Raw genomic sequence first — 24941 nt, 5'->3', positions numbered from 1 at the left:
TACCCCTTAGTCCTCGAACATTCTGATGCAATAAGGCTAACTGATTGTGTTCACTGGATGAACCTAATTTTCCTGTCAATTTTTGGATATCTCCAGTTTCAATCAGGGGCTGTTTGCATGAATTTTCTACATTAAAATTTGTCTTCTGACTGCCTGTTTTATCATTGTGAAGGTCATTGTTACCCTGGCTCTGAACATCTTTTGTTTCTGCCCTCCCTACCCCAAAAAGATTGCTGCTTTGTCACTTGTAGCCTCTGGTACTTTACCACTTGTGATAGTGCTCCCCCCCCCCCCCCCCTCCCCCTCCACCACTACCCCCTCCACCCCAACCCCCTTAAGTTATTCGCTATTAGACGAGACACTTTTCCATTCCCTTCCCTTCTCTTCCCTTTCCTGTGTAATTGAAGGCCTTGCCTAGTATAGTCCCACCTACTGATAGCGAATAGCTTAACTGGAACCCTTTTGTCCAGAGCTAAAGGTACTAAGCATTACAGTAATTTTCAGTCTATCTCTTAACAGCCATACATTTCCTTCTGTATTCTGTGTTATCTGTATCAGTGTTTGTTCATAAAAAAGGGAGATTTGCACAGTTTATCAACAAGGCAATTAACTTATTCAAAATTTTAAGCCTTTCCTCCTCTTCATTATGTACAAAGAACCTAAAACTTCTTGTGCAACTTTGCTGCACAAAGTTTTAAAATCTTTACACTCACTTTCAACAAGGCCTGCAGTTTGTGCATGTATCTAGTCGCTGACAGCATAGTCTCCATATACTCTCCTTTTGCAGGAGGTGCATCTTGAATGTCTGTTGATGACAGTAGTTGGGCACTTTTCTTTCAAAGGTTCTCCATTTTGTTAGTAAATATGTTTTTGATATTACTGCAAATGGGTCATTGGGAATATCGTAACTTCAGTAAATCCTAGTGTTTCGAACCATGAGACCAAGCTTGTCCATTAGTCCATGGAAAGTTGTTGGGTTCATAGCTCTCTTCTCATTCTCAGTTATAGTGTTTTTGATGTTTGTGCCTTGAAATGGATGGTTCCACTGATCAGTCTACTCTGTGTCTGTATTTATTGTCAAGTAAACTGGCTACTCCAGATAAAGCATGGGCTACATGATTGTCAAATATGATAGGTGAAGAGCATTTCCTTGGATCCGTTTTGTTTTATGTATCTGTAATCGTGGCCATGGCAGTTTTCATTTTGGCAGGTTCGAGGCCTAATTCCCTTACCTTCTGCTTCTGCTCCTAATTCAAAGTTAAACATGTCATTCATCCATTTATTCAAATATTTTTCCTTTTTTCTTGCTGTATTGTCATAATTTTATCCATCTGGCTATTCCAATCTGGAATTCTGTTTAGGTGCAAATCAACCACAAAATCTCCAACCCCGGAGACCAGGGACTTTGTTTCAGGGTTTTCTACTTCTAAAGGAACCCCCTTCACTGTAGCTGGCAAACCATCTCTGTTTCTTTGGTCAGGGCCTTAAAATACTACCATCATAACTCCCAGTTTCATATTCGAGCATGCAAACCCTCACCATCACAATAAGGTAAAAAAAAAAAAAAAAAAAAATATTGGAAATTTGTGGTAAGGTCTTATGGGACAAAATTGAGAGGTCATCAGTCCCTAAGCTTACGCACTATTTAATCTAACTTAAACTAACTTACGTTAAGGACAAAACACACACACACACACACACACACCCATGTCCGAGCGAGGACTCGAACCTCCGACGGGGGTAGCTGCGTGGACCGTGACAAGGTGCCTCAGACTGCCCACCTAACCCATGCCGCTCACAACAAGGTGACAGTCCCTAAAGAGACAACAAAATTTAACTAGGTGAACCCTGCTGGCAAACTTTTGTGTATTACTGTAGACTGGAAAGCTGCTGCTTTTGATCTTTTTTGCATGCTATTATTATTGGTCAAATTGTATCCTGACTAGTAAAGAAATTTAAACCTGACATTATACAGAATTGAATGATCAGCTTGTTTATGCAGAACTACTCAATTTTTGTACATTTTGTTTAGCATCTCTTGTATTGTCTGGTGAACTCATTATTTGATTGAGTAACATTAATTTTGTTGGTATGCCCAACTTCCCTTGAATGTGTATTGCAGAGCTTCAGAAAACTAGTTATTTCTTTTGACACACATTTATTTATGAAACCTTCTTCACCGAAGAAATATTTTTAAAGTGTTTCCTGTGATGCCTTTAGAATAATAATATAATGTAATTGTCAACATACAACTGTGGCTTTTGATAAAGTAATACGGTGATATGAGACAGCTGAGTGGGCTTTAAATGGAGAGCATTTGAAAAACATCTAGAAGTAGCTTCGTATCTTCCCCATTATAAAACTTCAAATATTTGTCTCTTATTGAAAGCTTATTTACTTAATGATTTCATTGTTTCTTTGCAAGGTCTGAGAGTAGACACATTTATCGGAGGCTTGCCTTTTGAGGAAGATGTAAGAAAGCTCAAAAGAACTCACATTGCTATTGGAGCTCCAGGCAGAGTGAAACACCTGATAGAGAAAGGATACATGAAAACAAATTGTATACGTCTATTTGTTCTTGATGAAGCTGATAAGTTGTTGGAACCATCTTTCCAGAAAGATATAAAGTAAGTGAAATGTCTCTGTATTTACATACTCTCTTGCTAGAATGTTACTTTTGTGTGGTGTTAACAGGCTGCTAAATGTATTTGTAAACTAGTTTGCCTTAAAAAACCAAACTTTCTAAGTAGTTATTGTTTACTCAAAATAACACATGCAAAATGTCTGAAAAATGTAACCTAAAAAGATAACGTGTATCACTCTGTATGTTTGATGTTTTCCACTTTATATTCATGTCTTCAGTGGATTCTAATTTGTTTATTTCTTGCAGTTATATATTTTCTAGGCTGCCAACAAGGAAACAGTTGTTGGCTTTGACTGCTACATTTCCTCAAGAATTGCAGAACTTCTTGTCTCGTTATATGCATAATCCATTGCATGTGAGTCCTGATGAAACAGCATTGACTTTATTGGGACTTCGGCCATTTGTCACACTGGTTCGAGCACACCCTAATCCTGCAGCACAAGTTCAGATAAAGCTTGAATGTCTTGTACATGTTCTTTCACATGTTTCCTTTCAGCAGTGCCTTATATTCTCAAATTATCAGAGCAGGTAAGAAAGTTCAGATTTTCTGTAAACATTTGCTTGCTTTAAATATAATCATAGAACAATGAGAAAATTACCTAGTATAACACAGAAAACTTTCATAGAAATGAAAATTTATTTTAATTCTGTTGGTACGAGGGTCGGTCAAAAAGTAATGCCTCCCATTTTTTTTCTACTTAAAGAAATTAAGTTAAGTGAAAAATTTGAATTTGGCGCCATTCCTCAAACCTTCTGCAGTCCACTGCAGTAGTAACTTTGTGTGTCAACAGGTGGCAGCACAGCAGAAGTTTGTAAGATGGCCGACATCGATGTTCGTTTGAGACAGCGTTGTGTGATTGAATTCTTGAATGCAGAAGGTGAAACGCCCATACGCATTCATGAAAGACTGAAGAAGGTGTATGGTGTTGTGACAGTGGATGTCAGCACTGTTAGACGATGGGTTCGTCGTTGTAAGGAAGCTGAAGGGCAAACACCGTTGACTGACGAAAAGCGGAGCGGCAGGCCGGTGAGTGCAGTGACTCCACACAACATTCAGCAAGTTGATGACATCATTCGTGGTGACCGTCGGGTGACTGCAGATGAAGTGTGTCGCATTATTTCTCTTAGTAAAGGCAGTGTGATCACGATTATTAAACAATTGGGGTACTCAAAAGTTTGTGCACGGTGGGTTCCAAGAATGTTAACCGATCAGAATAAAGAGGCAAGGAAAACAATAGCCTCCCAACACTTGCAGCGCTTCCGTTTGGAGGGAGATGAGTTTCTGAAAAAAATTGTGACCGGGGACGAAACATGGGTGCATTTTTTTGAACCCGAATCAAAGAGGCAGTCAATGGAGTGGCGTCACACAAGCTCGCCGAGGAAGAAAAAATTCAAAACTGTGCGATCGGCAGGGAAAGTTATGTCAACAGTTTTCTGGGATACAGAGGGTGTGATTCTGGTTGATTTTTTGGAGCAGGGATGCACAATAAATTCTGTTCAATACGTCACAACCCTCAACAAACTTAAAGCACGTCTTCAGCGAGTTCGCCCAACAAAATCAATGGCAGATGTTCTTCTTTTGCATGACAATGCAAGACCATACACCAGTCGTCACACCTCTGACGAGATTGTCAAAATTGGATGGGAAGTTTTGCCTCATTCCCCATACAGCCCTGACCTGGCACCATCAGACTTCCATCTGTTCGGGCCACTAAAAGAAGCTCATCGTGGGATTCATTTTGAAGATGAGGAGGCCGTCAAAACATCCGTGCGTCAATGGCTTAGGAAGCAGAGCTGTGATTTTTACCGTGCTGGGATACATGCCCTTGTTCAAAGATGGACCAAAACTGTAGAGATGGGCGGAGATTACATTGAAAAATGACAAAATGATCCTCAATGTTGTGGTTTTCAACCTATGTAATTGCATTTAAATTTCCTGACAATTAAACGTAGAAAAAAAAATAGGAGGCATTACTTTTTGACTGACCCTCGTACATACAGAAGTGTAGTGTTGTTTCATCTGTAGAGTAGTTTTTCCCATACAACTTTTTAAAGTACTTGTTTTGTGTGTGTTTCATCACGGTAAACTAGAATACATTATTGCCACAGACGTATTCTTATTTATTACTTTTTGGATGGTTCATCACAAATGGAAGTGGAGAAGGAATGCCCATTTTTTAAATGACTCTGAAAAGTATCTAACTGATTTTGTGTATTATTAGCTGTCCACAAATTAAAACCAGAATTTAAAACAGGAGTCAAATCAGTTTGTGGTAGCTGATGGCCTTGCACTCAAGAAAGGTGAAGTAGATTTCTCTAATCAAGAGGTTATAGACAGTCAATTTCGTTTAATGTAAAAAGGATCCATCTTGCTGATAATCTTGCAAAGGGTAAAACAATAAGTGATAAGTACTACAAAAGTATTATGGTCTACGAAGTTGAAAATGTGTAAAAAGTTTTTGGGTTTAGAGAATGGAAAGTTTGTTTTCCACCATCAAGACAATGCAGTTCTCCACAGAAATGCTTTACCAATTGGGAAACTAAACAAATTGAAGTAAAAATTATTTAGCATATACCATATTAACCAGGTTGGTAGCTTCTTCTTCTTCTTCTTCTTCTACAATAGCACTATAGCTCTTGTCTTCTTCTTCTTCTTCTTCTTCTTCTTCTTCTACGATAGCACTATAGTCCTTGGTGAGCCATGGCTTCTTCAATGACTTTCCTCCATTTATCAGTTGTTTGCTGCTCTTTTCCACCACCGGACTCTCATTGATGATGAGACCCACTATTACATCATCAATTAATGTTCTTCTAGGTATCCCTTTTCACCTAGCTGAGTGGATCACACCTTTCGTCACTTTCTTTGGAATTCTATCCTCTGCCATTGTCCGCACATGTCCTAGCCATCGTATTCACTGGGATTTACAATGTTCTTACATCTACATGACCACTCTGCAATTCACATTTAAGTGCTTGGCAGAGGGTTCATCGAACCACAATCATACTATCTCCCTACCATTCCACTCCCGAACAGCGCGCGGGAAAAACAAACACCTAAACCTTTCTGTTTGAGCTCTAATTTCTCTTATTTTATTTTGATGATCATTCCTACCTATGTAGGTTGGGCTCAACAAAATATTTTCACATTCGGAAGAGAAAGTTGGTGACTGAAATTTCGTAAATAGATCTCGCCGCGACGAAAAACGTCTTTGCTTTAATGACTTCCACCCCAACTCGCGTATCATATCTGCCGCACTCTCTCCCCTATTACGTGATAATACAAAACGAGCTGCCCTTTTTTGCACCCTTTGGATGTCCTTCGTCAATCCCACCTGGTAAGGATCCCACACCGCTCAGCAATATTCTAACAGAGGACGAACGAGTGTAGTGTAAGCCGTCTCTTTAGTGGACTTGTTGCATCTTCTAAGTGTCCTGCCAATGAAATGCAACCTTTGGCTTGCCTTCCCCACAATATTATCTATGTGGTCTTTCCAACTGAAGTTGTTCGTGATTTTAACACCCAGGTACTTAGTTGAATTGACAGCCTTGAGAATTGTACTATTTATCGAGTAATCGAATTCCAACGGATTTCTTTTGGAACTCATGTGGATCACCTCACACTTTTCATTATTTAGCGTCAACTGCCACCTGCCACACCATACAGCAATCTTTTCTAAATCACTTTGCAATCTATACTGGTCTTCAGATGACCTTACTAGACAGTAAATTACAGCATTATCTGCGAACAACCTAAGAGAACTGCTCAGATTCTCACCCAGGTCATTTACATAGATCAGGAACAGCAGAGGTCCCAGGACGCTTCCCTGGGGAACACTGATATCACTTCAGTTTTACTCGATGATTTGCCGTCTATTACTACGAACTGCGACCTTCCTGACAGGAAATCACGAATCCAGTCACACAACTGAGACGATAGCCCATAGGCCCGCAGCTTGATTAGAAGTCGCTTGTGAGGAACGGTGTCAAAAGCTTTCCGGAAATCCAGAAATACGGAATCAACCTGAGATCCCCTGTCGATAGCGGCCATTACTTCGTGCGAATAAAGAGCTAGCTGCGTTGCACAAGAACGATGTTTTCTGAAACCATGCTGATTACGTATCAGTAGATAGTTCCCTTCGAGGTGACTCATAATGTTTGAATACAGTATATGCTCCAAAACCCTACTGCAAACCGACGTCAATGATACAGGTCTGTAGTTCGATGGATTACTCCTACTACCCTTCTTAAACACTGGTGCGACCTGTGCAATTTTCCAATCTGTAGGTACAGATCTATTGGTGAGCGAGCGGTTGTATATGATTGCTAAGTAGGGAGCTATTGTATCAGCGTAATCTGAAAGGAACCTAATCATTATACAATCTGGACCTGAAGACTTGCCCATATCAAGCGATTTGAGTTGCTTTGCAACCCCTAAGGTATCTACTTGTAAGAAATTCTTGCTAGCAGCTGTTCGTGTTTCAAATTCTGGAATATTCCATTCGTCTTCCCTGGTGAAGGAATTTCGGAAAACCTCGTTCAATAATTCCGCTTTAGCGGCACAGTCATCAGTAACAGTACCATCGGCACTACGCAGCGAAGGTACTGACTGCGTCTTGCCGCTTGTGTACTTTACATACGACCAGAATTTCTTCGGATTTTCTACCAAATTTCCTTGCAATAATATTAATTTACACATCAAGTTCCATAGGACCAAATTCAGAAGCAAATCTCCAAGGTCATGGAATACGTCAGTACATGAAATTACAACATAAAAGTAATAACAGATAAAAGTACAATGTTCATGAACCCTTAAAAAGTCAGTCTCTAAGTTTGAGTAAACGCAATCAACAATACAACAAGAATCAGCGTAATTTTTCAAGGAACTCCTCGACAGAATAGGAGTGACCCATGAGGAAACCCTTCAGTTTAGATTTGAAAGCAAGTGGGTTACTGCTAAGATTTTTGAATTTGAGTGGTAGCTTATTGAAAATGGATGCAGCAGTGTACTGCACATCTTTCCGCAAAAGAGTTAAGAAGTCCGATCCAAATGCAGGTTTGATTTCTGCCAAGTGTTAACTGAGTGAAAGTTGCTTAGTCTTGGAATAAACTAATATTGTTAACAAGAAATGACAGTAAGGAATATGTATATTGAGAGGCCATTGTCAAAATACCGAGGCTCGTGAACAGGGGTCGACAAGAGGTTTGTGAACTCACACCACTTACTGCCCGGACCGCCTGTTTCTGAGCCAAAAATATCCTTTTAGAATGGAAAGAGTTACCCCAAAATATAATACCATACAACATAATCGAATGAAAATAAGCAAAGTAGACTAATTTTTGTGTCAAACGATCACTCACTTCAGATACTTTTCGAATAGTAAAAATGGAAGCATTAAGTCTGAACATGATACTGAACACGGGCTTTCCATTACAGTTTACTATCTGAACATCTAGAAATTTGAACTGTTCAGTTTCACTAATCATATGCCCATTATGTAAAATTAAAATGTCAGGTTTTGTTGAATTGTGTTACAAACTGCAAAAACTTAGTCTTACTGAGATTTAGCATTACGCATTACTTTAATTTGTACAAGCCGTGAACTTGTCATGAACTGCACTATTTGAAACCGAGCCAATGTCGCACACAACATCCTTTACTACCAAGCTAGTGTCATCAGCAAACAGAAATATTTTAGAGTTAACCATAATACTAGAGGCCTTATCATTTATATAAATAATGAACAGGAATGGCCCCAACACTGATCCCTGGGGCACCCCCCCCCCCCTCCCCTCCCCTCCCCTTGACCATACCCCACTAAGACCCCCACATCACAGCCATTCTTAACATTGTGAATAATGACATTTTGCTGTCTGTTGCTAAAGTAAGAAGTGAACCAATTGTGAGCTACACCCCATATCCCGTAATGGTCCAACTTCTGGAGCAATATTTTGTGATCAACACAGTCAGATGTCTTAGTTAAATCAAAAAATATGCTTAGCGTTCGAAATCTTTTGTTTAACCCATCCAGTACCTCGCAGAGAAAAGAGAACATAGTATTTTCAGTTGTTAAACAACTTCTAAAGCTGAACTGTACATTTGAAAGCAAATCGTGCGATATAAAATGATCAATCATCCTTACATACAGACTTTTTAATAACTTTAGCAAATACTGATGGCATAGAAATGGGTCTAAAATTGTCTACATTATCCCTTTCTCCCTTTTTATAAAGTGGCTTTACATCTGAGTACTTTAATTTTCAGAAAACTGACAATTACTAAAGGAAAAATTACAAATATGGCTAAATACAGGGCTAACATGTGCAGCACAGTACATTAATATTCTGCTAGGCACTCCATCATATCCATGAGACCTTAGTCTTCAGTGATTTAATTATTAACTCAGTTTCCCCCTTGTGTAGTTCATGGTGTGGGTTCCTGTTGTCATGTCCTAGTTCATGAACCACGGGCAACATATGAGTGGCCAAGTAAGTGGTCCTGATAGTCGGGATACCAGTTACTTTGGAATAAGGCTGGGTATCTCTAACATATTCTGAGTCGTGGTCACCTTTGTGCTCAGACGGCAAAGACTACCAAATCCACCGGTTAGTCCCTCAACCGTTAAGGGTAAAACTCAATGGGACCCGAGGCAAGTAAGGCTAGCAACCTGCTTTCCTGGTACTTTAAATATGATGCTGGCAACAATCAGAGCAAAATGCCTCGGACCTTTGGAGGTGACGGAGTCCCACCTCTAACTGACAAACCAGGAACTCCTAAGATACGACTTGGCAAACAAACGGTAATGAGATGGGGTGCTATTAATATCAATGGGGGCTACTCTGGGAAGAAGGTAGAGCTGGCTGAGGCGGCAAGTAAGATGGGGCTGGACATTTTAGCTGCTAGTGACATTCAGGTAAGGGGTGAGAAAGACGAGGAAGTGGGAGAATACAAGGTCTACCTGTCAGGAGTCAAAGCAGGAATAGCACAATGGGGTGTAGGGCTTTACATAAGGAAAGAAATGGAACCCAGTGTAGTTGCAATAAGGTATGTAAACGAATGACTGATGTGGATAGATTTGACAGTGTCTAGCAAGAAAATTAGGATTGTGTCAGTATATTCGCATTGTGAAGGGACAGATCAAGATAAGACGGATAGTTTTTATGATGCATTCAGTGATACAGTTGTTAGAGTAAAGGACAAGGACAGTGTTCTGCTCATGGGTGATTTTAATGCCAGGATTGGAAATCGAACAGAAGGGTATGAAAAGGTTATGGGTAAATTTGGAGAGGATATGGAGGCCAACAGGAACGGGAAACAACTCTTGGATTTCTGTGCCAGTATGGGCTTACTAATCACAAACTCCTTTTTTAAACATAAGAACATTCACCGGTATACTTGGGAAGGCAGGGGAACCAGATCTGTCATTGACTATATAACAACAGATCAGGAATTCAGGAAGGCTGTGAGGGACACACGTGTATTCAGGGGATTCTTTGGTGGCACTGATCACTATTTAATCTGCAGTGAAATTGGTATTGTAAGGCCGAAAGTGCAGGAGGTCAGGTCCATATGTTGGAGGATAAGAGTGGAGAAACTTCAGGATAAGGAAATCGGGCACAAGTACATAACACTGATCTCAGAAAGGTACCATTTAGTTGAATGTAGTCAATTACCGTCATTGGAAAAGGAATGGACAAGGTACAGAGACACAGTACTAGAAGTGGCTACAGAATGTCTTGGAATGTGCACTCCATGTGCATACCGGGGGGAGTCATTCCAGATGTGGAAAGGGTCCTTCCGGATGCCATGAAGGGTACAGGGTCCATCCATCTGCAGGTGATCGCTCATGTTGGCACCAATGATGTGTGTCGCTATGGATCGGAGGAAATCCTCTCTGGCTTCCGGCAGCTATCTGATTTGGTGAAGACTGTCAGTCTCGCTAGCAGGATGAAAGCAGAGCTCACCATCTGCAGCATCGACGACAGGACTGACTGCGGACCTTTGGTACAGAGCCGAGTGGAGGGTCTGAATCAGAGGCTGAGACGGTTCTGCGACCATGTGGGCTACAGATTCCTCGACTTGCGCCATAGGGTGGTGGGGTTTCGGGTTCCGCTGGATAGGTCAGGAGTCCACTACACGCACCAAGCGGCTACACAGGTAGCAGGGGTTGTGTGGTGTGGACTGGGCGGTTTTTTAGGTTAGATGGCCTCGGGCAAGTACAGAAAGGGCAACAGCCTCAAAGGGTGCGGGGCAAAGTCGGGACATGTGGGGACCAAGCAGCAATCGGTATTGTAATTGTCAACTGTCGAAGCTGCGTTGGTAAAGTACCGGAACTTCAAGCGCTGATAGAAAGCACCGAAGCTGAAATCGTTATAGGTACAGAAAGCTGGCTGAAGCCAGAGATAAATTCTGCCGAAATTTTTACAAAGGTACAGACTGTGTTTAGAAAGGATAGATTGCATGCAACCGGTGGTGGAGTGTTCGTCGCTGTTAGTAGTAGTTTATCCTGTAGTGAAGTAGAAGTGGATAGTTCCTGTGAATTATTATGGGTGGAGGTTACACTCAACAACCGAGCTAGGTTAATAATTTGCTCCTTTTACCGACCTCCCGATTCAGCAGCATTAGTAGCAGAACAACTGAGAGAAAATCTGGAATACATTTCACATAAATTTTCTCAGCATGTTATAGTCTTAGGTGGAGATTTCAATTTACCAAATATAGACTGGGACACTCAGATGTTTCGGAGGGGTGGTTGGGACAGAGCATCGAGTGACATTATACTGAGTGCACTATCCGAAAATTACTTCAAGCAATTAAACAGAGAACCAACTCGTGGAGATAACATCTTGGACCTACTGATAACAAACAGACCCGAACTTTTCGACTCTGTATGTGCAAAACAGGGAATCAGTGATCATAAGGCCATTGCAGCATCCCTGAATATGGAAGTTAATAGGAATATAAAAAAAGGGAGGAAGGTTTATCTGTTTAGCAAGAGTAATAGAAGGCAGATTTCAGACTAACTAACAGATCAAAACGAAAAGTTCTGTTCCGACACTGACAGTGTTGAGTGTTTATGGAAAAAGTTCAAGGCAATCGTAAAATGCATTTTAACAGGTATGTGCCGAGTAAAACTGTGAGGGACGGGAAAAACCCACCGTGGTACAACAACAAAGTTAGGAAACTACTGCGAAAGCAAAGAGAGCTTCACTCCAAGTTTAAACGCAGCCAAAACCTCTCAGACAAACAGAAGCTAAACGATGTCAAAGTTAGCGTAAGGAGGGCTATGCGTGAAGCGTTAAGTGAATTCGAAAGTAAAATTCTATGTACCGACTTGACAGAAAATCCTCGGAAGTTCTGGTCTTACGTTAAATCGGTAAGTGGCTCGAAACAGCATATCCAGGCACTCTGGGATGATGATGGCATTGAAACAGAGGATGACACGCGTAAAGCTGAAATACTAAACACCTTCTTCCAAAGCTGTTTCACAGAGGAAGACCGCACTGCAGTTCCTTCTCTAAATCCTCGCACAAACGAAAAAATGGCTGACATCTAAATAAGTGTCCAAGGAATAGAAAAGCAACTGGAATCACTCAATAGAGGAAAGTCCACTGGACCTGACGGGATACCAATTTGATTCTACACAGAGTACGCGAAAGAACTTGCCCCCCATCTAACAGCCGTGTACCGCAAGTCTCTAGAGGAACGGAGGGTTCCAAATGATTGGAAAAGAGCACAGGTAGTCCCAGTCTTCTAGAAGGGTCGCCGAGCAGATGCGCAAAACTATAGACCTATATCTCTGACGTCGATCTGTTGTAGAATTTTAGAACATGTTTTTTGCTCGAGTATCGTGTCGTTTTTGGAAACCCAGAATTTCCTATGTAGGAATCATCATGGATTCCAGAAACAGCGATCGTGTGAGACCCAACTCGCTTTATTTGTTCATGAGACCCAGAAAATATTACAGGCTCCCAGGTAGATGCTATTTTTCTTGACTTCCGGAAGGCGTTCAATACAGTTCCGCACTGTCGCCTGATAAACAAAGTAAGAGCCTACGGAATATCAGACCAGCTGTGTGGCTGGATTGAAGAGTTTTTAGCAAACAGAACACAGCATGTTGTTCTCAATGGAGAGACGTCTACAGACGTTAAAGTAACCTCTGGCATGCCACAGGGGAGTGTTATGGGACCATTAATTTTCACAATATATATAAATGACCTAGTAGATAGTGTCGGAAGTTCCATGCGGCTATTCGCGGATGATGCTGTAGTATACAAAGTTGCAGCATTAGAAAATTGTAGCGAAATGCAGGAAGATCTGCAGCGGATAGGCACTTGATGCAGGGAGTGGCAACTGTCCCTTAACATAGACAAATGTAATGTATTGCGAATACATAGAAAGAAGGATCCTTTATTGTATGATTATATGATAGCGGAACAAACACTGGTAGCAGTTACTTCTGTAAAATATCTGGGAGTATGCGTGCGGAACGATTTGAAGTGGAATGATCATATAAAATTAATTGTTGGTAAGTCGGGTACCAGGTTGAGATTCATTGGGAGAGTGCTTAGGAAATGTAGTCCATCAACAAAGGAGGTGGCTTACAAAAAACTCGTTCGACCTATACTTGAGTATTACTCATCAGTGTGGGATCCGTACCAGGTCGGATTGACAGAGGAGATAGAGAAGATCCAAAGAAGAGTGGCGCGTTTCGTCACAGGGTTATTTGGTAAGCATTATAGCGTTATGGAGATGTTTAGCAAACTCAAGTGGCAGACTCTGCAAGAGAGACGCTCTGCATCGCAGTGTAGCTTGCTCGCCAGGTTTCGAGAGGGTGCGTTTCTGGATGAGGTATCGAATATATTGCTTCCCTGTACTTATACCTCCCGAGGAGATCACGAATGTAAAATTAGAGAGATTAGAGCGCGCACGGAGGCTTTCAGACAGTCGTTCTTCCCGCGAACCATACGCGACTGGAACAGGAAAGGGAGGTTTGTCCACACCATTGGGTGGTTTGCGGAGTATAAATGTAGATGTAGATGGAACAGTAGTGTGTAAGGTAGGATGAAGCAAACAGCTTGGTGGAGTGACACAGTAAAGGCAGCCTGTTAAAAAAAAAGGCGTATCAAAAACTAGCTACATACTAGAACTCAGGTAGACAGAGAAAGTTACGTTGAAGAAAGAAACAAAACCAAACAGATAATTGCAGCATCCAAGAAGAAATCTTGGGAAGACTTTGGAAACAGGTTGGAGACTTTGGGGCAAGCTGCTGGAAAACCATTCTGGAGTGTAATTAGCAGTCTCCGAAAGGGAGGTAAGAAGGAAATGACCAGTATTTTGGACAGGTCAGGAAAACTGCTGGTGAATCCTGTTGATGCCGTGGGCAGATGAAGGGAATATTTTGAAGAGTTGCTCAATGTAGGTGAAAATACGATCAGTAATGTTTCAGATTTCGTTGTACAATGGGATAGGAATGATGATGGAAATAGGATCACATTTGAAGAAGTGGAGAAAATGGTCAGTAGATAGCAGTGCAGTAAAGCGGCTGGGGTGGATGAAATTGTCAGAACTCATCAGATACAGTGGAATGTCAGGTCTTAAATGGCTACACAGGATAACTGAAATGGCGTGGGAGTCGGGACAGGTTCCATCAGACTGGATGAAAACAGTAATCACACCAATCTTTAAACATGGAAACAGAAAAGATTGTAACAACAACAGAGGTGTCTCTTTAATCTGCATTGTGGGTAAAATCTTCTCAGGTATTGTTGAAAGGAAAGTGCGAGTATTAGTTGTGGACAAATTGGATGAAAATCAGTGTGGGTTTAGGCCTCATAGAGGTTGCCAGGACCAGATCTTTAGCTTACGGCAAATAATGGAGAAGTGTTAAGAGTGGAACAGGGAATTGTATCTATGCTTTATAGATCTAGAAAAGGCATATGACCGGGTTCCTAGGAGGAAGTTATTGTCTGTTCTACGAGATTATGGAATATGAGGCAAACTTTTGCAAGCAATTAAAGGTCTTTACATAGATAGTCAGGCAGCAGTTAGAGTTGACGGTAAAATGAGTTCATGGTTCAGAGCAGTTTCAGGGGTAAGACAAGGCTGCAACCTGTCACCACTGTTGTTCATATTATTTATGGAACATATGTTGAAAACAATAGACTGGCTGGGTGAGATTAAGATAGGTGAACACAAAAAAGCAGTCTCACATATGCGGATGTCCTAGTTGTGAAGGCAGATTCTATTGATAGTTTGCAAAGTAATAGTTCAGAGCTAGATCAGAAATGTAAGGACTATGGTATGAAGATCAGCGTCTCCAAAACGAAAATAATGTCAGTGGGAAAGAGAGATAAATGGATTGAGTGCCAAATAGGAGGAACAAAGTTAGAACATGTGGACGGTTTCAAGTACTTAGGATGCATATTCTCACAGGATGGCAACATAGTGAAAGAACTGGAAGTGAGGTGTAGCAAAGCTAATGCAGTGAGCTCTCAGCTACGCTCTACTCTCTTCTGCAAGAAGGAAGTCAGTACCAAGACTAAGTTATCTGTGCACCATTCAATCTTTCAACCAACTTTGTTGTATGGGAGCGAAAGCTGGGTGGATTCAGGTTACCTTATCAATAAGGTTGAAGTTACGGATATGAAAGTAGCTAGGATGATTGCAGGTACTAGTAGATGGGAACAATGGCAGGAGGGTGTCCACTATCAGGAAATCAAAGAAAAACTGGGAATGAACTCTATAGATGTAGCAGTCAGGGCGAACAGGCTTAGATGGTGGGGTCATGTTACACGCATGGGAGAAGCAAGGTTACCCAAGAGACTCATGGATTCAGCAGTAGAGGGTAGGAGGAGTTGGAGTAGACCAAAGAGAAGGTACCTGGATTTGGTTAAGAATGATTTTGAAGTAACAGGCTGAACATCAGAAGAGGCACCAATGTTAGCACTGAATAGGGGATCATGGAGGAATTTTATAAGGGGGACTATGCTCCAGATTGAATGATGAAAGGCATAATCAGTCTTAGATGATGATGATGTTTATTATTATTATTATTATTATTATTATTATTATTATTTCTCCCTTGTCTTTATCACAGATAAGTATTTCAGACAATTTGGGAAAGGCATTTGCCAAGGAAGTTACATGATTCCCTGTAGAAACTAAATTTTTATTTAATTCACCGGCAATGCTCAGAAAATGATTGTTAAATACTGGACATATATATGATTTATCAGTTATAGAAATATTTTTACTACAAACTGACTTCCTATCATGGACCTTGTGCTGCTGACCAGACACTTCCTTCACAACTGACTATATGGATTTAACTTTATCCTGTGAATTAGCTATTCTGTTTGCATAGCACATCTCTTTGCCTTCCTAATAACATTTCAACCACCTTACAATCCTGTTTGTAATAGGCTACTGTAGCTTCATTGTGACTATTTCTAACATTTTTATATAATTCTCGCTTAGTTCTACGTGATATCCTTATCCCACTGGTCAGCCATGCGGGCTGCCTATTACTGCTAGTACCCTGTTTAGAATGTTCTAATGGGAACAACTCTCAGAGAGTGGGAGAAATGTGTTAAGAAAAGCATTATATTTATCATCTAAGTTAGCGGCACTATAAACATCCTGCCACTCTTGCTTCTTGACAAGGTTTAAAAAACTCTCTATTGCTGTTGGATTAACTTTATTATGTTGTTTGTTATTATATGTGACTTTTGAGTCAAAAGCCTTTTAGTGCTAAAATTTGTGCATCATGGTCTGAAAGGCCATTCGCCCTTTTACTAGCAGAATGCCCGTCTAGTAATGAAGAATGAAGAAAAATAATGTCTATGGCTGTGCCACTGTTCCCCTGCATCCTAGTTCAGATCATATGAATTTAGGAGATCTACCAACATCCCTTTTCTTGCACTATCAAATATACAAAATTTATATAGAAGTCGCAACATTTAACTAAAGCCCGTGTCACCTAGGACAGTGCTTCCGTGCACGGAGGTGGAGCGGAAGGGAAGCATGGAGGGAATGAGAAATGTGCCTGTGCGTCAGCAGAAAGCTGAACTGCATTGGTGCGGACAACAGCCTGGCTCGTTTGCTTACAGTACATTTTATTATAAGTTCAAATCTATGAGGGGAATAATAAAAATTAAAACCAAATTTGATCAATTGTCATGAGAGAAATATTGATTCAAGTCGTGATGACATTGCGTCCACTGCTCCACAGATTTACTCTGTGTGAAGTCAAGAGGCGATCAACAGCTGACACACCTTTGTCAAGACATGAAGTACAATTTTTCTTGAAGTGACACTGAGGCTGCTTGCAATAATTACTGTTTATTGCGATTTGAACTGCATTATAAGTAAAAATTTAATACACAACAAATTTAACTTCAAGCACAAACGGAAATCAATATTTGCTTGACAACTGCTTCTGCTCAATAGAATTTTTAAGTTTGTGTGTGTGTGTGTGTGTGTGTGTGTGTGTGTTTGATGAAAGTTAAGTGCAATAATCCATTGAACAAACAAACAGTTAACCATCATCTGTGAATCTGACCAAAAACATCGAAAACCACTGATATTTTGAAAAGTAACACTTACTGTCATTTTAGGGCCTTATCCAGTTTGTGCCTTGAAAATGACAGAGGTTTAGAACATGGTAGGAGAAGCTTAACTTCTGCTTGGGCAGTATGTTGAACGTTATAGTCTGCATAATTAAAAGGATACAAAGTTCTAATAAAAAAGGCTAGGAAGTTTTCATTATTATGTATGCAACTGATATGCTGACACACACATTTTTTAAACCGCGAGTTTTTAAAACTAAGAAATATTATTACTTTGTTGATTCTAAGAAATAAAACCAGAAGAAGAGGCAGCATGCAGAATAATTATCCGAAAACCTATCCCTATGAGAACTTTAAAACCGCCAGTACCATCACTTATTTTCCAGCAGATCTTCTTGGAATGATTCTGATTGACCCATGTTTCATCAAGGTGATAATGCACTGTTGAGCTACTTCCTTCTCTTGTATTATGAATCTTAATATGGGTTATATTTCATGCTGCACCTAGGTCACTTCTTTGAACTGAAAACTATCTTCTTAACAAATCTGGAACCAACATCTTTTAAAATTCTTTAACTTGATGAAATGCTTGCCGTTGAGGTCTGCATAACTGTAACACGTTTTTGTTATGTCGGGAATTCATCATTCACATGGAGCACCATAAAACATCGTTGTTGAAACTAACCATTTATGTTACAGGTTCCTTGCGATTTCGATGCTTTCCAGGCGACACACAACGAACTGTTTCTACAGTTCCTACATCTCTGACACTTTAGCTTTACAATTCTCTTTACAGTTCTCTTGCCAACACCACATGGTTCTGGAGTCTGTTCTTGTGTTCTCCAATGTCAGCAGTAGGAGACCTGCTTTTAAATTCACATTTGAAGAAGTTATAAATGCGGAAAATAATCCGCCTCGCCTGCTTGTGAAGCACTTAACATTTATTGCCGTCACTTGACTTTTTTTTTTTAATCGCACTTAAACATTTACAAGATACACATTCACAGCTATACTGCTGCAAGGAAAAAAAAGGAAACAAAAAGATTGGTAGCTGAATGAATAATTCAGTTGTTGTGAAGTGCAACAACATTGCAGCATTTAGGAGAGAGATTCTCACACTCTAGCTGTAACTCTCTGCTAGCCGCTCAGAAAGAGAATGAATATTACTGGCTGCCTGTGGCTAGTGGAGGGGGATGCACAGAACGGCTGAAAATTGGGCCACCTTCTTACATGACATGAACAATAATTTCTAGTACTTCCTACAAAGTGAATCAAGAACCCTCTCTAGCTTGAGTAGAAATGCTCTGAAGTCAGAGTTGGGGACCTATAAACAACAAAAATTAGAAGTTTAGTTTCATTAAATTCAACTGTCCCTGCACAACATTCAAATATCTGTTCAGTGCAGTGCTGTGATGTCTCTGTGGACTCAAATGTAATACTGTTTTTTACATACGCAGCCACTCCCCCACCAAGCAAGGAACTCCTTGAAAAACAGCTAGCTAATCTGTATGCTGGTAAAGGAAGCCTCTGAATTGTAAAGTTACTTAAGTGATGTTCTGATATAATAATTTCAGAGGCAACATCTATAAGCAGTTCACTAACTTTATCTCTAATACCTCTTATATTTTGATGAAATATGCTAATTCCTTCTCTACTTGGAAACATTACATCCTCTGAAGGTAAGCCCTTAGTTAGAGGGACTTCGTTTAAGCGGGTGGTAGACCTATCAGCTGACTTCAGTCTAAAAAAGGTGCAGCTCTAACACCAACTAGTACAGGAATTTTCCCATGAGTGATCCATGGCACTGTAGTGTATTCTCCAGGTCTCTTCCTCCCATATTGAACCATAGATTTTGCATAGTATTTTCCGCTCAAAGGTTCTTAGTGCATTTTTGTCATGTTCTGTTAACATCCATACCTCTGACCCATATGTGATAACTGAATGGACTAGGGAGTTATGTATTAGTAGTTTTGTTTTACTTGTAAGGACGTTATTTCTGAAAATTTGTATATTTGCAAAGTAGGCTCTGTTTTCTTTCCCTTATAGCCTTTCCAATACTGTTATCATTTGTTATTAGGGCTCCCAAGTAGTTAAAAGAGAACACTCCTTTGAAGCACTTCCCATTGATGTTTAGATCTTTAGTGGTTCTTCTGACCTCAGATTATAACGTAACCATATATTTTGTTTTGTTTTCATTTACTGTGAGGCCAATTTTTAATGCTTCTGCTTCCATTGCCCAGTATGTTTCTTGGTACTGATATTTCTTCCTGCTATAGTAATGTCATCAGTGATTGCACATATCTGGCTAGTTTTCATAAATATGGTGCCTCTTCTGTTGGTTTTATTCTCTACATTGTGCGGGGCTATATTGAATAGGACAGCGGAGAAACTGTCATCTTGCTCCACACCTTTATTAAAGTCAAAGCTTTCACTTGTTATGCAAAAGATCTTTACTTTTGCTCTTCTCTCTGTCCTCGCCATTGTCATTCTGATTTATCTTATTAGTTTAGCACATAGGGCAGCTTCTTGCAGTACTCTTTGTAGTTCGTACTGGTTTATACTGTCAAGGTTTGCTTGAAGTCGATGAATGGGAACTGCAGATCGATATCATATTCATAGAACTTTTCCATCATTTGTCTTATCACAAATAAAAATTTGATAAGTTGCTGCCCCGTCTGGTTGAAAGCCACACTGATATTCTCCTAGTATGTCTTCTGCGCACTACTGTATCCTTTCATTTAATATATTTCTTAAGATCTTACAAGCTGCACTTAGAAGTGTTATATCACTATAGTTTTCACATGTTTTTCTATCCCCTTTCTTATAAAAGGGGATTATTATTCAGTTTTCCAGTTGTCTGGCATAGTTCTCGTTTCCCATATATCTGATATTAATGTGTGCAGTTCCTTTATTACAGCCTCTCTGCCAGTTTTTACTAATTTAGGGATTATGCTGTCTTCCCCAGGAGCTTGATTGTTTTTTGTTTTGTGCACAGCCTGTGAGATCTCTTGTAGTTTTGGCTTTCTTGCCTCAATGGCATTACTGTCTATTTTCAGCTCTACTCTTTCTTCCTGTGCAGCTGTCTCATCATCTTCTAGACTCGTATTTAGTGTATCTTTCAAACACCCTGCCCATCTACCCTCTCTTCTTCCTCCCTTATTCTCTTTATTTTGCCTATAGCAAGATAGAACTTTCTTATTTCACTCTGTTCCTTTAACTCTTCTAGTTCTTGATTTTATGGCTGCTGCCCCACATAAAGTCAAACAAGGCCAGGAATATCTTTATACAAGCCAGTAAAGCTTTTTTGCGGGAAAAGATCTGCCACAGTCGAGGTAGTCTAGACATGAACAACATAAAACTGTGTGAACTGCACCTTTTTCCAAGTTGAAAACTGGATGAAGATGACTGGGAGAAGGTCGACAGGTTAACCTTCCAACAAATGACAATCGAAGGACCGATTCTGGACATGCGACGAAGAGTGGTGAACCTCACCAGCCACACCTTGAGCAATGCAGTCCACAAATTCTGGGTAAAAGGATGAACTGTGAAATCGCACCAAAACTAGTACCCAAACAAGACATCATTGAATCCATGGAGGCTTATTTAGGACCTAATATGTAGTCCAGTGCTGCAATAAAGACAAAACTGATCATTTTCAGACCAAGCTGGCATTACTCTGAAGTTGTAGCTATGACCAGCAAAAATAAAATAAGTATACTACCTTGAGAGTTCATTTAAAAGAATTTGCCACTATGACCCTTGCAAGTTTATGGAATTTGAGTACTTGATCCCCTTGTAACTTCTGTATTTGTTATTCAGAATTTTCTGGTAGGGTTCTCACAAGAATTATTACCTTATTTATTGCTCTCTTGCCTAATATTCCCCCAAATGTAGCTATGCCCAACAAAGGGTTGCCGTTGTTGTTGTTGTTGTTGTTGTTGTCTTCAGTCCTGAGACTGGTTTGATGCAGCTCTCCATGCTACTCTATCCTTTGCAAGCTTCTTCATCTCCCAGTACCTACTGCAGCCTACATCCTTCTGAACCTGCTTAGTGTATTCATCTCTGGTCTCCCTCTTCGATTTTTACCCTCCACGCTGCCCTCCAATACTAAATTGGTGATCCCTCGATGTCTCAGAATATGTCCTACCAACCGATTCCTTCTTCTAGTCAAGTTGTGCCACAAGCTCCTCTTCTCCCCAATTCTATTCAATACCTCCACATTAGTTATGTGAATTATCCATCTTATCTTCAGCATTCTTCTGTAGCACCACATTTCGAAAGCTTCTATTCTCTTCTTGTCCAAACTATTTATCGTCCACATTTCACTTCCATACAAATACTTTCAGAAACGACTTCCTGACACTTAAATCTATACTCAATGTTAACAAATTTTTCTTCTTCAGAAACGCTTTCCTTGCCATTGCCAGTCTACATTTTATATCCTCTCTACTTCGACCATCATCAGTTATTTTGCTCCCCTATTTTGCCGTATTGGCTTGAAAATGGTAGTCACATTCAAGCCTATCATTTTTGAGATCTCTCTTGCAACAACTGCCCATTTTGACCAAAGAATGGGGTGGGAGGGTATGCAGAACATTTTTTGAGGTAGAATGTTCAGATGATAAGAATAACCTTTCATGTCATCGGGATTTTCTTCATATAGTTAAACATGTTGCAATAAAACACTGATCAAATATGTTCTTTGAATTTTACACAGATACCGAGATTCAATTTACTGTTCAATACTGAACTCGCTGACTATTTCAGAATGCTAATATAATGGTTTTGCATTCTCCTTACTCGTGAACTCTACTTTGATTTCCAGGCAGTATGTGCCATGGCCTAGATTGGTCTTGACAAGATCGATCATCCCTTAGCATTCTCTAACTAAAATACACATTTTCTTGTGGAGAGTTCTACTGTAGTCATCTTCTCAGGCAAGAAATCAGTACCTGTTGCACAATCTGTGCTTAACACTTTCACGTTGTTATTTTTCCTACAGTTTATGGAACATGGGCTTTTAACAATCTGATATCATGTGTGTATTTCTCCTATTATCATATGACCATTGATTGGCAAAGTGAGCAGCTAAATTGTTTGACGCAATCTTTCAAACAAGCCTATGGAGACTAAGCAAGCTATATGTATAGCTATCGTGATAGGTATGTCCCCCACTATGGCATGTGTAGTCGACTGTGATGTAGTTTGTAATTGAGTCTGATAGTTTCTGTTATCAGCAATAAATTCTTCCTGGATATCACAACCATAGTCACATCTTACTAAATTAACCTCTTTCTATTTGCCCCCTTCCCATTTTTCAGGGCTAAACAGGGCCAAAGGCAGTGTTCGAAACGTGATACATGCAGTTGATTATTGTTTGCAGTATCATTTGGGGACTGATGACCTCACATGTTAAGTCCCATAGTGCTTAGAGCCATTTGAACCATTTGAACAGTATCGTTTCCACTGAAAATACTGTTATTATTGTTATTACTATTGTTCACACAATTAGTGTTTGTGTGATAATTGACTTGCTGATGCTGCCACTGTTGATGGTTATGGTTTTCTGTGCCATTATGATTATCATATGAATTAGTAGCATTGTTTTTTCCATTTTGATAATATGCCTTGCATCCTCATTAATCACGTCAATGGAATCTAATGCCAACATGAATTCCTTGACACTAGATAAATTAACATTCCTCTAATATAAATGGGCAGTTTAGTGTTTAAAATTCTTATATCTTATTGTTAAATAGGTGTATCCCAGTATCAAATTTTATTCAGGTATTTTTAAAAATATTACCTCAGATCTCCCTGTTGTACTAGGAAAAGCTTGGGATTAAAAACTTCCTTATGTAGTCTTTCAAGCATGGCTGCTGATAAATATTTGGGTATAAATGCACATTCGAAATAACCATAGCTTCTATATTATTCAGCAACATCTGCTGCCCATAAGGCTCTTTTATTAGGATAAAGCCTGTCAGAAACGCAATCTGCTGTATGTCTCTCCATGAGCATTGTATAGTTCCTTGAAATGCTGTTATGAACACAATTGGGTGGACAATTTTTTTATTCTGAAAAAAGGCCTGGTGCTGACAGTGCCTAAACATTTTCTTCTAGCAACATGTTAGCAAAATACGGCATTGTCCCTGCACCGCACGTTACATTCAGTGATGCATTAGCCAACGAGTGAGCAATAATACTAAGAATATTGAACAGTGGAAAATCCAGGATGGAATAATGACAATAGTTATGAAAAGAATAGACTGCTGCTCTCCATATAGTGAAAATCCTGAGTCGTAGATGGGCACAACAAAATACTGCTAAACAAGTAAAGATCTCCTGTCGAATTAAGGCCTTGGGGTGGAAAGCTTACTTGTCCAGCAGTCTGTTTGTCCAGCAGTCTGTTTGTCCAGCAGTCTGTTTGTCCAGCAGTCTGTTTGTCCAGCAGTCTGTTTGTCCAGCAGTCTGTTTGTCCAGCAGTCTGTTTGTCCAGCAGTCTGTTTGTCCAGCAGTCTGTTTGTCCAGCAGTCTGTTTGTCCAGCAGTCTGTTTGTCCAGCAGTCTGTTTGTCCAGCAGTCTGTTTGTCCAGCAGTCTGTTTGTCCAGCAGTCTGTTTGTCCAGCAGTCTGTTTGTCCAGCAGTCTGTTTGTCCAGCAGTCTGTTTGTCCAGCAGTCTGTTTGTCCAGCAGTCTGTTTGTCCAGCAGTCTGTTTGTCCAGCAGTCTGTTTGTCCAGCAGTCTGTTTGTCCAGCAGTCTGTTTGTCCAGCAGTCTGTTTGTCCAGCAGTCTGTTTGTCCAGCAGTCTGTTTGTCCAGCAGTCTGTTTGTCCAGCAGTCTGTTTGTCCAGCAGTCTGTTTGTCCAGCAGTCTGTTTGTCCAGCAGTCTGTTTGTCCAGCAGTCTGTTTGTCCAGCAGTCTGTTTGTCCAGCAGTCTGTTTGTCCAGCAGTCTGTTTGTCCAGCAGTCTGTTTGTCCAGCAGTCTGTTTGTCCAGCAGTCTGTTTGTCCAGCAGTCTGTTTGTCCAGCAGTCTGTTTGTCCAGCAGTCTGTTTGTCCAGCAGTCTGTTTGTCCAGCAGTCTGTTTGTCCAGCAGTCTGTTTGTCCAGCAGTCTGTTTGTCCAGCAGTCTGTTTGTCCAGCAGTCTGTTTGTCCAGCAGTCTGTTTGTCCAGCAGTCTGTTTGTCCAGCAGTCTGTTTGTCCAGCAGTCTGTTTGTCCAGCAGTCTGTTTGTCCAGCAGTCTGTTTGTCCAGCAGTCTGTTTGTCCAGCAGTCTGTTTGTCCAGCAGTCTGTTTGTCCAGCAGTCTGTTTGTCCAGCAGTCTGTTTGTCCAGCAGTCTGTTTGTCCAGCAGTCTGTTTGTCCAGCAGTCTGTTTGTCCAGCAGTCTGTTTGTCCAGCAGTCTGTTTGTCCAGCAGTCTGTTTGTCCAGCAGTCTGTTTGTCCAGCAGTCTGTTTGTCCAGCAGTCTGTTTGTCCAGCAGTCTGTTTGTCCAGCAGTCTGTTTGTCCAGCAGTCTGTTTGTCCAGCAGTCTGTTTGTCCAGCAGTCTGTTTGTCCAGCAGTCTGTTTGTCCAGCAGTCTGTTTGTCCAGCAGTCTGTTTGTCCAGCAGTCTGTTTGTCCAGCAGTCTGTTTGTCCAGCAGTCTGTTTGTCCAGCAGTCTGTTTGTCCAGCAGTCTGTTTGTCCAGCAGTCTGTTTGTCCAGCAGTCTGTTTGTCCAGCAGTCTGTTTGTCC

The 24941-nt window shown here is 40.5% G+C and overlaps 1 protein-coding gene across 2 annotated transcripts in view; it reads left to right on the top strand.

The window, feature by feature from the left end:
- Positions 1–24941, top strand: part of LOC124787956 (ATP-dependent RNA helicase dhh1-like) — a 49181-nt gene that overhangs the window by 12374 nt on the left and 11866 nt on the right. For both annotated transcript variants that reach the window (XM_047254959.1, XM_047254960.1), the window contains 2 exons: positions 2426–2627; positions 2891–3172. In XM_047254959.1, coding sequence (XP_047110915.1) covers positions 2426–2627; positions 2891–3172 — 484 coding nt within the window. The remainder of the gene's footprint in view (positions 1–2425; positions 2628–2890; positions 3173–24941) is intronic.

This window comes from Schistocerca piceifrons, chromosome 3 (assembly GCF_021461385.2).
Source record: "Schistocerca piceifrons isolate TAMUIC-IGC-003096 chromosome 3, iqSchPice1.1, whole genome shotgun sequence".
In the NCBI taxonomy this organism is placed as follows: domain Eukaryota; kingdom Metazoa; phylum Arthropoda; class Insecta; order Orthoptera; family Acrididae; genus Schistocerca; species Schistocerca piceifrons.
The sequence above is the reverse complement of the archived record's forward strand: the minus strand, read 5'-3'. Positions and strand labels throughout refer to the sequence as shown.